This window comes from Gallinula chloropus, assembly GCF_964237585.1.
Source record: "Gallinula chloropus genome assembly, chromosome: 2".
Taxonomy (NCBI): domain Eukaryota; kingdom Metazoa; phylum Chordata; class Aves; order Gruiformes; family Rallidae; genus Gallinula; species Gallinula chloropus.
Window position 1 is genome coordinate 55,793,448 of NC_140086.1, and position 14,186 is coordinate 55,807,633.

General features: G+C 46.3%; 1 protein-coding gene across 1 annotated transcript in view; it reads right to left on the minus strand.

The window, feature by feature from the left end:
• APCDD1 (APC down-regulated 1) overlaps positions 1–13,523 on the minus strand; it is a gene marked incomplete at both ends in the record, with an annotated part of 28,444 nt that extends 14,921 nt beyond the window's left edge. Inside the window, 3 exons of the mRNA XM_084280325.1 lie at positions 2,064–2,595; positions 3,943–4,126; positions 13,466–13,523. Coding sequence (XP_084136451.1) covers positions 2,064–2,595; positions 3,943–4,126; positions 13,466–13,523 — 774 coding nt within the window. The remainder of the gene's footprint in view (positions 1–2,063; positions 2,596–3,942; positions 4,127–13,465) is intronic.
• Between the last annotated feature and the right edge of the window lie 663 nt (positions 13,524–14,186).

Sequence of the window (14,186 nt, forward strand, 5' to 3'; positions counted from 1 at the left end):
CTCCGATCAGAGCGTATGGGTACCCCTGGGCTGGACCTGCCGGGCCAGACATGTGGGACTGTGGGATAACAACATGCAGGGCAACTCAGGCAGGCAGGCTGAGGATGCTCTTATCTTGCACATAGAGATGTCATCCGCTCAGGCTGGGATGGATCAGGTCATCCCTGAAATAATGGGCTTTGTGACTGTGAATGAGAGTTTCAGTGCTCTCACAGTTTACTTAGTTATCTGTGCTTGAGAAAGAGACCTTTTACACAGATATGATCCCTTAAATTCGGGCATTATATTTTAGAGGGGAAAAGTGATGCTACAGTAGCAGAAGAGACAGGTGGGAAAGTTGTTACCTAAAATTTCAGGACACCTGAGCAAAAATCTTATTTTTATAGAGCTGGTTGCCAGTACACCTGATCAGTCTGACAGTCATGACATTTCTACAAGGTGCAAGTGTGAGCACTTAGTATATTTTTTCTCAGTTTATAAGACAACAACTAGATTTGACCCGATAGACTTGAAAAAAAATAATGAGGTAGGGTGAATTAAATCAAGATTTTGTCTCTGTGTTATGTGGTTGGAAAAAGATGTACTGCATTTTCTAGAACAGATAAAAGATATAACTGGTTTCAGATAACTTGTACCTACAGATACCTGCAAGTAAGAGATTTAGGAAAGAGCCCTCACTCACAAACAAGCAGAGAGAAAGTTGATGTGCTTGTTTTAATTAATTAAGAAAAGTAAAATTGCTGCATCTGACATTTTGATGAGGAACACGCTGTGGATCATCTGCTGCCGTTGAAACTCTCTGCTCTGGGAAAATATATGTTCAAAAAGAAAAAGGAAATTTATCCCTGGTCACTTGAAGAGAGCATAAGAATGACAGACAGAAATGAGAGCAGCTTTCAGAGACATAGTTGACCGTGGATTAAAATTATCACCAGGCCAGGCTATTAAAACAATTAAAGACAGATCAGGTGAGGTCCTGAACTACTGAAATCTGATGTTCACAGAAGGCAGACAGAACCCAGGGTGGATGTTTTTGGATGGAAGGGAAAGCTAAAGCATCGCTTGTTGAAAGTCCCTCTTCCCCTGTTGTGTTTCCTGCTATTACTGATAACCTGTAGCTGTTTTTTTGAATCATTCACATTAAAAACGTTTAAAATTATTATTTAAAGTGATGATTAAAAACAGGGATAACCCATTAGCTGGAAGTGATGCTGTGGCAGCACCCAGCTGGAGCACACACCAGCAGTTGCAGCAGCTGGCAATGTGGTTCCAATCGCCGCCTGCCTTTGAAATGTCACCAGGAAAGACCTACAGACAGCCCTCCCGCCACAGGCCATCGGTGTCTGCTCTTCCTGTTTGATTTCTATTAACTTACTATGGGTAGATCGGTTCCCAATGAAGATGAGGCCTCTTTGAAAATGGAATTATTAAATAGAATTAGAACCCCATTCAAAATTCACCTGTTTTTCATTTCACTGTGTGCCTCCATCTGGATCCATGACTTGTGCAGCCCATCAGGTTTGTTTTTTTTTTTCCCTTCATGCTGCCCCTTTCATGTGTCTACCTTCCAATTTCCTCTTTTTCTTTTCAGGTTATGGAAAGGAAACCCAACTTCCACATACTGACACAACTGGATTTCCTCTCTCCCTGGCACTCCTGCAGCTACACAAACATCCACTGATGCCCATTTCTCTTGTCCTTCCCCAGTCCTGTATCAAACCTTCTCACTTCTTAGCAGCTGGCCTACAGCTGTGGTCCCAGCCAACCTCTGCATACAAGTCTATGATTCCAGCTTCAGAGTGGCAATATTGACCTTACTTCAACAGACTGCTGCTTGCACATTTGATGCAGTCACATAAACCACAGAAGAATTACTATTCTCACAAAATATGTTCTTAGCTTTTTTTTTTAATTGGCTACTTCATCTACAGGAGTGCAAATCCACCTCTGATTTTAGAGCCACATCTACACTTTAGGTTACATGAGTGCACTGACTCAGAAGAGCTGACTAACGTGGGCTTTACCACTATTATCTTAAAAGGAGGGCATATATACACACGTACCTTGGCATTTTGAAGAGGAGGTTGATAGCTAGAGGGCCGATAGTACCTCCTCTGCGCAGCATCGGTGTGAATGTCTCCGAGAAACAGCTCCTCGACAAGGTGGTCTAAATTGTGGTGCAGGTACTGCTTCTCCATGCGGATCAGCTGGAGTTCATGCATGGCAAAATTCAGAGCTTTGGTGCATTCACAGCCGTTCTCCTCTCTCAGCAAATCGTAGCTCACATCCTGCTCCCAGGGACTGTCTTCTGGTATAAATCCAGGACACGTGTGGTTCACCAACTCACTCAATTTTTTGGCTATTGCTTCATTGTGGCATATGATTTGTATGTTGCGCAGCTGATAATCAGCCTCAGTGCCCCCTCGGATGATCCAGGATGCTTGTCGGAGACGTATTTTGCCACGTATGACCAAGGTGTAGATGGGGTTTGTGCAGCGATTGCCGCCGTAATAAAACTGATAGGCCTTAAATGTGTTGTTGTGGTAGAACCTGTAAGATCTTGTGATGAACTCTGGGCCTGCTCGAACTTCGCAGCTGTTGGGGAAGACAAAAAGTGACGGAAACAAAATTTTAGCAAGGTGGCACAACATATACACCACAAGGAACAATGCTGAGCAAAGCTGCACGGGTCCACAGAGACACTGGGTTGCTAATGTCCCTGTGGCACGAATAGGAGTAAATAGGAGCTAGGCATCTGTGGCCTGCCAATTGACCAACAACTTCCTCAGCTGTTGAGTTGTTATTAATACACCATGGTGACCATATCTAAATAACGGCTTTGTCTCTGTAGGTGTAAATTCTTGGAGTCATGTTTTGTTTTTCCTTTTTGTCTAAGGACCACCATATCACTCAGTGCTGCTCTGAAAAAAACAGGTAGCAGCTTATTAAACATCTGTGCTTCTCTTCTGCATTAAGGACACAGCAAAAGAACTGTGATAACATCAGAAGGTGAAACACCAAATGCCCACAGAACAGTAGAAAGAACTGGCTCCTGCAGCTGCCGTAGAAGCTCCTCAGTGGAGCTCCACTGGCTCTCATCTGCAGAGGACATGCAGGATTGTGTCCTCAGCTTTTCCACTCAGACCCTCAATAGGGGTGGAGTGAATAGAAACCTCTGACCGTTAATGCGAAACTTCTCTTTGGCTTGAATTTGGACCATGCAATACTCAGGTTTTGTGAGTTTGCTCTGTTGTTGTTACTTGTTTGGTTTTGGGGGGCTTTGGTTGGTTGGTTTGGGTTTTTTCTTTTCTGAAGGTGTAAATGGCAGTTAAATTCTTCTTCCTTTTGTGCCTTCAAACTTGTCCCTGTTGTCACATCCACACTGCTTAACATAAACACGCTCCTTTCTATTAAAAACCCTACTACAAGTCACTTCAAATATGTGGGTGAATATTGCCTGCTGAGACACAGAGAGCAAAACAGCTCTCTGAATTAAAAGTCATCAAGTCTAGTAACAGAACTGGTGAGATACAGCTTCTTATTTTCTTTTTTGCTAATAAAACCTGCAGTAGATGCGTGCTCTGAAAACAAGGACCCACTCAGTGGATCTAATGCACTCAGTCAAGGATAGCATAGTGTTTTGTTTGAATAAGCATCAATTCTGACAACTTGTTGGGCTCCTTCCTCTTCAAAGAGAGATTTACAGATATTTCATGGCATGAAATCCAGGCTATAAATCAAGACAGCTTCATAGCACACCATTCTAGTGTACGTAACACTACTCCTTTTTATGCATAAACATATAGAAAGCATCTGGAATGGAGAGCATCACCATATTAAAGAAAATATTTCCTCTGTCTCTTAAAGTGTAAATATTAAACCTTCCTTCCCCTCTTCTCTTCCACATATATCACTCAAGCGTCTTGCTTTATCTTTCCTTACCCAGTAGACACCCAGTGACCCTCAATATTGGGAGGCATCTGCACAGTGATTCGGGCTCCATTGTGGAGGTGTTTCAGCATATGATGACACTGTGACTCCTTGAAGGCCCTCCATGCACTCTTCTCCAAGGACCGAGGGTGGGACCTGCTGTCTGGGTGAAGAAGAGCAGAACCTTCTCCCAGCCCTGCAATAGCAAAGAGAAAATTATCGTTAGATCCTGATGAGAAGGACTTCAGTGTGATTAAGGAGGTTGTGACCATCTTGTGTGGAACGATGCTTGCAACATTACGTGTCTGAGAAAGAACTGTTTACATTTCTTGTCTCAGCTGAAAAAATAAGTATGGGAAGCCCTTCCTCTCCGCCAGCCTACTAAGAACCAACTAAATAGGGATGCTTGATGAAATAGAAGGGGAAAATGGGCTTGAACCAAAATGTTGCATTTCCACACCCAGGAGGTGTGCCTTTGAACCTGAATTTTATAGACACCTCTTTAATCTCTGGTCAGGACAATCAAAAACCTGGGCCTTGAAACTTTCAGAAAGTTGCACCCAGATCCAGACATAAACCTTGTGGTTTCAGCCCACCTCTAATTTGAACTCTTCTATAATAAACTTGTAAATAAAGACTGCTCTTTAAAGCCAAGGGAAAACAGATATTGAAAGCAAAGCCTCGGCACACAGGAAGCTTCTGTGATGACTGAGGTGGTCAATTAAAGGCAGATTCTGCTATTTTTATTTTAAAGGGGAAAAGGAATTTCAAAAGCTAATTTTATCTCCAGCACACAGTAATTTTGGTTTCTAGTAATGTATACATACCAAACCCACCAGCGCTTTCTCTACGCAATATTAATTGAACAAAATGAATACGTAGCTTCAGAAGGAATGCGTTTTTACTCTCTTAGGCACAGCCTGCTCTTAGATATGTTGAAAAACGCGGATCAAAAGAAAAACACACATCTAGAGGTTAAGAGGTGACAAACATGAACCTTACATAATGGGTTGGAAACTGTATTACTTTGCCAGAAGGAATTTAAGCGCCAGCGGGCTAGAAAACAAATATGGGGTGGGTGGAGGGGTTGGCTGTCTCAGGAGAAGCTGGGGCAGCCATCTCAGGAGAGGGATGTCTCTATAACACATGCTCCCAGGGGCAAGGTCTGGAATTCACCTCAGTGTTTTCTGGTGCCTTCTTAGCTGACTAAGCTCAGGAACTGGGATGTTTGGGATCAACTTTACATTGCTCCCAGCCACCTAACACAGGATCCTACACTTTCTTCCCCAGGCCCCATCTAATTCTTAGGCACATGCTTGGGTGCCACACAGCATTGCTACAGAAATTGCTAGAAAAAGTCAGCCTCATTTGTTTTTAGGTAGACACTGTTTCTAACCTTTGCCCTTCCCTATTGCAAAAATGAAAGTGGTTTCAGTGATTCGTTATGTTGTCTAGGTCTTGGATCTTCTGGATGAAACTTGGGTAACATCTGGGAAAATGGCATTGCTAAAAACATAAGTACATGCCAACCATTTAAAAATAGCAATTCCTAAGCTAAACAGAGGCAAAGACTTATCCAGTAGGCGGGATAAAGAATTATCAGAAAGAATACAATAAATACCTGCATGTAAACAGTGTTTACCACTGGACGACCTCACAGTTTGGTGAGGTTAATGAATACAACCTCATAAAATCCCTACTGGAAAATCTGGTAGCTTTGTTGCAGGTTACAAATAATTCTTCCACCTGAATGATAATTTACGGCATTACTTTCTAAAGGGTAATAAATGCTAGGGATGCTTTGATATTTGAGCACGCCATCTGAGATGCCCTTAAAGGAGCCTGATTTTCAGAGGGTCAATACTTCTCCCTTTCAGGAAGTCAAAGTCTCTCAAGTATTTCTACATTGCTAAGCAGTCACTCATGTTGGTGTCAAACAACTCCCATTCTGCAGCCAGAAATGGTGTGGCTGCTTCAGCAATGGTACGGCTCATGGTATGGCTGCTCTGCTTGAGCCAACTGCATCTTTGGAGAGGTGGGATTTACTACACACGGTCAGTGCCTCACGTACACGGTGGAACAGCCTCCTGGGCTGAAGCCATCTCTGTAGCCCACCTCGCCTGGAGCAGCACTCGACACTCTCAAAAACTTGGGCTTATTTGGTTTATCTGAAACCTTGTGGGTACGGGGTGGATATCATAGGTCTTCATGCCACCAGGAGTTCAGCCAGGTACAGGCAAGCTTACCAGTATATTTATTTTTGTCATTACAAATCACAGCCAGTGACCGAGACCTTGCCTTCTAACACCCTCTACATATCTAAATCTACACACACTCAGAAGAGGCCACGTTAATTCAGCACCTTATTCTGAAATGGAGTGAGTGCTCCTGCCTATGGGCTCAGAACATTTTTTGGGTCAGAAGTGACACCTCTGGCAAGGTACCCAGTAGATGCTGTAGCCACTGGTACTAGCTTTCAACAGAAGCACGGCTGTCAGGATATCGCCTGCAGACAAATTGTCTTGCTGAAAAAGTCTTTGAAAGTGTACAATTTCCATTTGAAGTTGTGAAGTGTTTGAAGTCTCCCATCAAGAAGAGGTTTTTGAAAGTCAAGTGACTATTTCCAAGGCATATTTATTATGCCTCTTGCTTTTAAGCAGTTTGCCTAGCTCATGTCATATGATTCACGAATGCAGATGCACTTAAAAACGAATGATTTATTCATTTAAACATACTTGGGCATTTAGCTTCTCCAAGCAAAAATCCTTCTGTGGGAGGATACCATCTCGTTTGTGCACATATCAAAGGAGAAGCTGCAGTAACCACATTAAACACTTCCAATTATTCCCTGGAGGAAATAATGAAATGAAGAAGGGGATTAGAAAAGGAGTCAAGCTTCATGTGGTATTGTACCGTCTCATCTCTTTGGCTTACAAGCAAAGTGGGTCCCAGCTCTCCCTGTCAGGTGTATGTAGTTCTGAATGGTGAGCTATAGCGAGCGGACGGGAGATTGGCGCTGATAGCCCCCCAGAGAGCTGTATCTGCAAAGAGGCCATTTGTTTGGGACTCTTACTCCATCAAACCGTGACAAATGAGGGTAGGACCGAGTCTGGATAATCAAGATGGGCATGAGAGCATAACAAAGGCCATGGAGACAGAGTAAGGGATGTAGAAGACAGAGATGTGCCAGGCAACATCACATCATTAGGATGTGAATATCATCATATGAGTTACAGTATAAAATTAGAAGGCAGCAACGGGACCTTTACCTGTGTTTGTGCTGCTGGGGGAAAGAAATACTTAATTTAGCAAGAGCCCCTTCATTACCAAGTAACCATTTCAACGCTTTTTTATGTTTACTGACATATGCCTGTACATACAACTACCATACAAAGGAGCCATAACTTCCCCCCCTGTGCTGCCTGAAGATCAAACACAGAGACCGGTGATAAGCTTCCCACACGGGACATTAAACCAAGCACCGTCTTCCTGCGCTTTTCCTGCAGCAGGTGCTCGGAGCCAGCAGAGTGTCCTCCCCCCCCATCCCCCCAGCTCCACCCTTGGCAACACACAGTGAGGGGTTCTGCAAAACCAAGCTCCTGCAAGGGTGACATCGCTACCTTTAAAAGATCTGTTTGGCCACGTTAAATGGGACATCACTGGAAAAGAGCTTCATGGCTCTTTAAAAGCCCACTTTGAAGCCTAGACACAGTTGCAACACAGTTGGAGCCACCACTTTCATTCAAGGAAATCAAAGTCTGCTGTTGTCTACAGCATAGGCAGGTGATAGGTTTCAGTACCTCCATGACAAACCGTATAAGTACCTCAGACCCAAGCAAGAGTATCTCATACTCTCTCTGACTGAGGGTTTTTTTGGTGTGTTATGAAGAAATCTTACCTACTTGTTAAAAACAAATAAATAAATAAACAAACTTATCCTGTTGTTACTCAAAAGTGTGGCAGACTTCAAACAAAAAACAATCTTTGCATGAGACTAATAGCAATAATTCTGTGAAGCCTCTCATTGGCTTCCACTTTAGCTACACCACAACCAGAGGCCATAAGACTGTATCATCACCCACCCCACGGTGGTTCTTTATGCAAAATGGGCAAGTCCAAAAGGAAAAGCGAAATCCCACCACCCATCTGAAACACCAGCTAGAAAAAGCCAAATGAATGCATTTTCTGATGAGTTGATATCCAACTTCTCTTTAAAAACCAAGCCCTAGCAGTGTAGATCACAGCTTTAACACCAAACTAATGAAAAATGGCATAAGAGGTGCTACAGCTATCTGGGGATCCCTGCCCAGGCCCTCACAGTTTACACTGGCCAGGGGAAGATGCAGCATCCATCTGTATGGGAAAGTGGAGTTCTGCACAGCTGCCACCCCAGCAAGGTGCGGATAGGAGCACGTGCTGCAGCAGCTGGAGGGCTTCAGGGCTCTCAGGTTCACCTACAAACCTGTATCTGATGTGGGAACAACTGTTCAAGATAGCAATGGTTGTTAAAGGAAGATAGGTTACTTTCAAGTTCTTCAAAGATTCCTGCACATCGCTGCGAGTAAAATACAAATCCTAGAAGGGCCTGTTCACAGAATCACAGAATTGTAGGGGTTGGAAGGGACCTCAAGAGATCGTTGGGTCCAACCCCCCTGCCAAAGCAGGTTCCCTAGAACAGGTCGCACAGGTCAGCGTCCAGACGGGTCTTGAATATCCCCAGAGAGGGAGAAAAAAAAGACCCAAACGTCTCTCAAAAATGGTGATGGCAAAGCTCTCCACTGGTGTTTCCAAAAAGAAAAACCTGCAAGCTGATGGAATAAATGTTTTGGTTTTCTGAAAAAAAAAAAAAAAAAGTATGCAAATGATGTGCAATTGCAGATCAGATAATAAGCAGAGTTGTGCTTGAACACAAATCCTTGTAATTTAATTTGTGCCTAAACACCCTGGCCAAATTCTGTTGTCAGCTATGCCAGATCGCAAAAGTATAATGCGAATAATCTTAAATCTTAAACTGTTTAGATTTAATCAGCTTAATGAACACTTCTACCAGAATCTAAAGTATCGCTCCAAGCGTGTCCAAGGGTAGCGCTTCAAACCAGGCTGAAAGCAGGCTTGCCCTCTGCTAAACGGGAGAATAAACGTTACCTGAAAGCAGGCTTCGAAACTGGAGTTAGACTGGGATTGCTCAACAGGAGCCACTTCGCTTTTTCTTTCATTTACAGCCATGTAACCCAGAAGAGCATGGTTTTATGGCAAGTTAAAACAACCTCGAGTGATAGTGCGAGATCAAAATACGCGACGCCTTCATCTCCGACAGAAACATTCTAACGCTTCATTTCTGCACCAAACTCTTTTCAAGTTAGAACTCGATTGAAACTTGAAAAACCTTTGCAAGCAGATAAAGGGTAATTGGTTGGATTAGGTTTATAGCCCTCCTTATCTGGGCAGTTGCCCCGCACAATTAAATAAATAGAAATTTGGCTTACACCCCTGCTTGATGTGGGATCGTGTTAGATAACGCCCATGACAGGCTTTTAGCTACAGTGCAAACTTACATAATTGCAATGGGGAATATAATGTCCTGTTACCAAGCCGCAGTCTGTGTTTACCAGTGTTTTCCCTGCACTTGAAACTTCAAAGGGTCCCCGCAGGATTGGGACCTAAATTAGCTACTACAAACAAAAGGGTTGGGAAAGGAAAGCTAGGTTTTATGGTCACAGAAGCAGACAGGACAATGATTTCCTTTCACATCTATCTGTTGCCTTTCTTGTGCATACAGAGTTTCCAGGTACAGCTTTCAGAGACCTGAAATGAACGTTATGGAGTGTGGAAGACCCTGAAGAAACACCTAAAGTACATTTAAAATGGACAACTAAAGAGAAGCTCTTCAAGACTGACTGGCCCAGCATTGAGGTCCACTGTTATCCTACAATTCAGCCCTTACTCCGTGTCCCACCTTGGAAGAGGTCAGAGAACCAAGCACCAAGCAGATGCACAGCCCATGAACTCTACTAAGTTGAAGTTCATCTTTTTAATTGGGATGACTGCTGATATGCATGCAAGGTGAAGTGCCACTGCCCAGAGTGCGGGCTTCTTTATGAAGCCCCCAAGAATTAAGTCCCACATCCCTCCAAGGCAGGAGGAACTCTGCCACTGGCACAAGTGGGTGTTGCACCGGGACATAAGTGTAAATCAACATCGACCGTAGTTCGGTCTCGCCCTCTTTGAAGGCAACATCTGCTCTCTGTCAGAGATGTCTGCTGGGCAGCCTGCAGACTTCTGCCCTGTCCTCCACCCACACCTTGGCGCCAGGATGTATTCAGGTAGAACTGCCCCCAGTGCTGAAGGGACTTGTGTCTGGGTAATGACAATGCAAGGTGAGCTCGCTACTCATAACCCTACCCTCTACTAGCCCCGCTTAAAAGCACCACATCAATAATAAGATACTAGCCTTGCCTCGAATAGCTGAAGGTGTTTGCCTTCAGCGTGGTTGTGGCTTGTTTTGGGCTTCATTGCCTGGCAGCCCATCTCCTGCAGCCAAAAAAGCCTCTTTCCATTCAGGACAGCTACCTCGTACCGCTGTTGGCCTGCAGTCACGCTGCGGAGATGAGTGAAATCAAGTTTTGACCCAGGCAACTATGCATAAAATGGAGTTAATCTTCTGATTCTCCCTACAAACTCCAGGAGCCTTGTGCTAGGCAGCATGCCTTTCTCTCTTCCTCTCTTTGTTGTCTTCCAGAGTTCCAGAGGCAGGTTTTACTGACGGGGCAGCTCACACACGCCTCCAGCATGGAGCGCAATATTGCTCCATCTTATGGATGTGGGTATTTATGTCACCTGATACACAGTTACTTATTTTCCTGAACAGGTTTTGAAATAAAACACTTCTATGGAACTAATTTAAGCAATATTGCCAGGGAACTTTTAAAGCATAAACAGTTTTGCTCTGAAAAGCCTAGCAGTCCTGTCTTCATCATCTCTATTAGTACTGTTTCCATGATGTTATCAACAAATCATTTTACTTAAGGTTTCTAATTCATTACTCTAACAGTAATATAATCAGATACACGCTAAACTTTCTTCTTAGCATCTGTATCTATAAAAAAAAAGAAGTTTACATTTACAAAAGAAATTAGCCACATTTTATTCAATCCACTCGAACGTAGCTCTTATTAAACAGCTTTTCTGGAGCTGAATGATCTTAGCATTTGACACTTGAAACTTCTGTGGCTTTTTGTCTAAGCAAAGAAAACAGTGATAATGGACAACTTCCAGCTGCAAACTTGTTTTTTTTTTTTTTTTTGGACATTGTACAGGTTTTCTTTTGATTAATGAAGAGAAGCTTTCCCAAATTTCGATTCACTGATGTTAAAGTAGGCATTTCTTAATGTAATGAAGGCAGAAGCTTTAGCCTTCCAGGACATTTTAACTTGAGTTATAAAGCTTTAAGCCCAAAAATCCTCAACCACCCACACTCGCTTTTAACCCTTAAACTGCTGTGTGCGAGAGAAGTGCAAGAGGAAACACCACATGCTGCAAAGAGGCTTAACACTGCAGTCCCCCAGGATCACTGGTTCTTCTTCTGTGTTTCTGATTTGGGCTAGCCGCTGACCAGAGATGATCCTATTGACTCTACGGCATAGCGGGAAAAGCTCTAGGCCAAGTTAAAGCTAATGGGGTAAAGACATTTCGATGGGGCTTCATTTCAGGGTGTTATATGCCACTTGATGTCATTTTCAAGTTTGTAAGAGGGCAGTAGCTTCCCAGCTCTTGAAGCTCAGACTCAAACCGTGAGCTGCCGCATTGTTGAGGTCTTTATATACAGAGCACCCAGTTACATCTTGCTCCAAGAACTTAGGTTTATGCTATTTGGGGAAATATAACTGCAGATGGAAGAAATAGACAATTTTCCTCCTTCATCCTCTTTTGGCAGCTGCTGTTTTGATCTGATCACTGGCCCTGATTTGTTTCCTGCTCCAGCCAGAGTTCAGCTCTGCTCTGTAATTCCAAGCAGATGAGCCGGGGAGTCCAACCCTGTAATTACACCTCCTCTCTTTACCCTCCAACTTCAAACCTCCCATTTTGACTTTTACATCTCAGATCACAGAGTTTTAAAGAACACCTCTGGCGTTTCAGCAGGTCTGGCTCAACTAAAGACATTTCTACACTCTCCGGGTTTCATAGCTGAGCTGCAAGGAGAGTATAAAACCCCCTCCTGGGGAACAAGGGCTCCTGCTCTTTCTTTCTCAAAACAAAATACACGCTCAGAAGCCCATGCTCTTTTATTATTTATTGAATACCATCTGTGTGCTTAGCACTTGTACAAACACAGAGAGAGACAATCCCCTCTCCACAAAAAAAAAAAAAATCAACCCCAGGAACAGCCTTGAAATCCTTTCCCCAGCTCACAGACCTCACACCGAAGCCATGCAGGTAATTTGCAGTGTAACTGTTTAAATAAATTCCTCTTTTTATGAGTAAGCTTGGGGTCCTAAGGAATTTAACTGAAGAAGGCTGGATGCTACAAAAAAACCCCAGCTTCGGAATTAGGAACAGCCCTCAAAACGATGCTGCAACCGAGTAGGTCGAGTCACTCTTTCTGAGCAATATTGCGCCTGGATTTCTCAAATCTGGCTGCCAAATGTGAGACATACCTAAGCAGCTCATTAAACAGCCGCCTTTAGAGAAGCCGTGCTTGAAGGAAAACTCATCTTTCCAGAAACTCAGTGAAGTGCCTAAATACGGATGCACAAGACGAACTTGTAAGTCTAACTTTAAACTTGCTGGCTTTTCACGCACACATTTTGTCTATTGTGCAGTTTCAGAGAAACGCTGGTGCAGGGCTGGGCTGAGAGGGTGCCCAGGCAGGACCGCCCCTAATGACCCCCAGAATCTCTGTGCTCCGCGGTAAAACATCTTTCATGGGGTGCCCGACCCGGTGCTGGCAAACTCTGCTTTCCCAGAGAACAGCTCCGCATCACAAACCCCTTCTGTGTGCCTGCAGGCGATACGTGGGCCCCATGGGACATTTCGGGCCAAAGCGCCACGGAGTTTGGTAGAGCTCAGAGGTGCCTTAAAGCATCGCCGTGAGGTGCCGGGACCAGGGGCTCCATCCAAGCCGTCACAGGCGTGCGAAGTACAACACCGCCGGTACGAACTTGGGAGCGGGGCGCTTTCTGCGTGACTTTATCTACGCCGGCTGGGCGCCGCACCCACGCGTTTTGCAAAAGGGGTGCCGCTAAGAAGGGGGCTCAGGCAGAGCAAGCAAGGGCTCTGCCCGCTTCGGCATCCAAGCGAACCCTTCAGAACCTCTCTTCTGCCTACACTCCTCGGCCCGACCAGCCGGGACCCCACACCCGCACCACAGGACGGACGACCGCATCCCGCTCCCCCCGCACCACCGGCGGGGTTATGCGGTCCCCTCGCACCCCAGCCGGCTTTTCGGGCGCACCCATCGGGCGGGAACCCCCGAGGCAGCCGACCCGACTCCCCCCACACCCCTCTTCGCCCCAATCCTCCCCGGCCCCGCACTCACCGTGCAGCAGCAGGGCTGGGAACAGGTATCTCATCAGGCTGCCGTACGGGACGGACATCTCCCCGCCTCGGAGCGCCCCTTCCCCTCTCCTTCGCTCCGGCCGCCACCTTCCGCCGCGCCGCCCGCGCCTCAGCGCCGCCGCGGACAGCCCACGGCCCGGCGCTGGGGGGCAGGCGGCTGGCGGGGCCGGGGACCGCTGGGCACCCTCCGGGGCTGGGGACCGCCGCCGCTCCCGCTCCTCAGGGCTCCCGCCCCGCACGCCGCCGCCCTGGCAGGGATCCGACTCAGCCGCCGCCGCTCGGTGCCCGAAGATGCCCGCTCCAGCACCGCTGCTGCGTCCCCCACGGTCTCCGCGGAGCGCGGCGGCGGCACCGCTTCATATTTCCCCTTCCAGCAGGAGGAGGAGGAGGAGGGGACGGGAGGTGGGGACTCCTCCCGGGGCGGGGAGGGGGGCGGCCCCGCCGCCGGGCTGGCTGCCGCGCCGGACACGGGTCCCACGGCGGGGGAAGGGACGCCCGGTACCCGGCGGGCGTCTCTGCAAGGCGTGGGTGGGGGGAACGGGAGACAGCGAGCACCGGGGCTGTGGGAGGCGAAGCGGGCATCCCGGGGGTTGTGGGATCGGGCGGCGGGTGGGATGTGCCCGTGGAGGGGGAAGGGAGGAGGGAGCTGGAGGACGCGTGGGAGAGCGTGCGGGGGTGGTCGGTCCTTCCTCAGCCGCGGG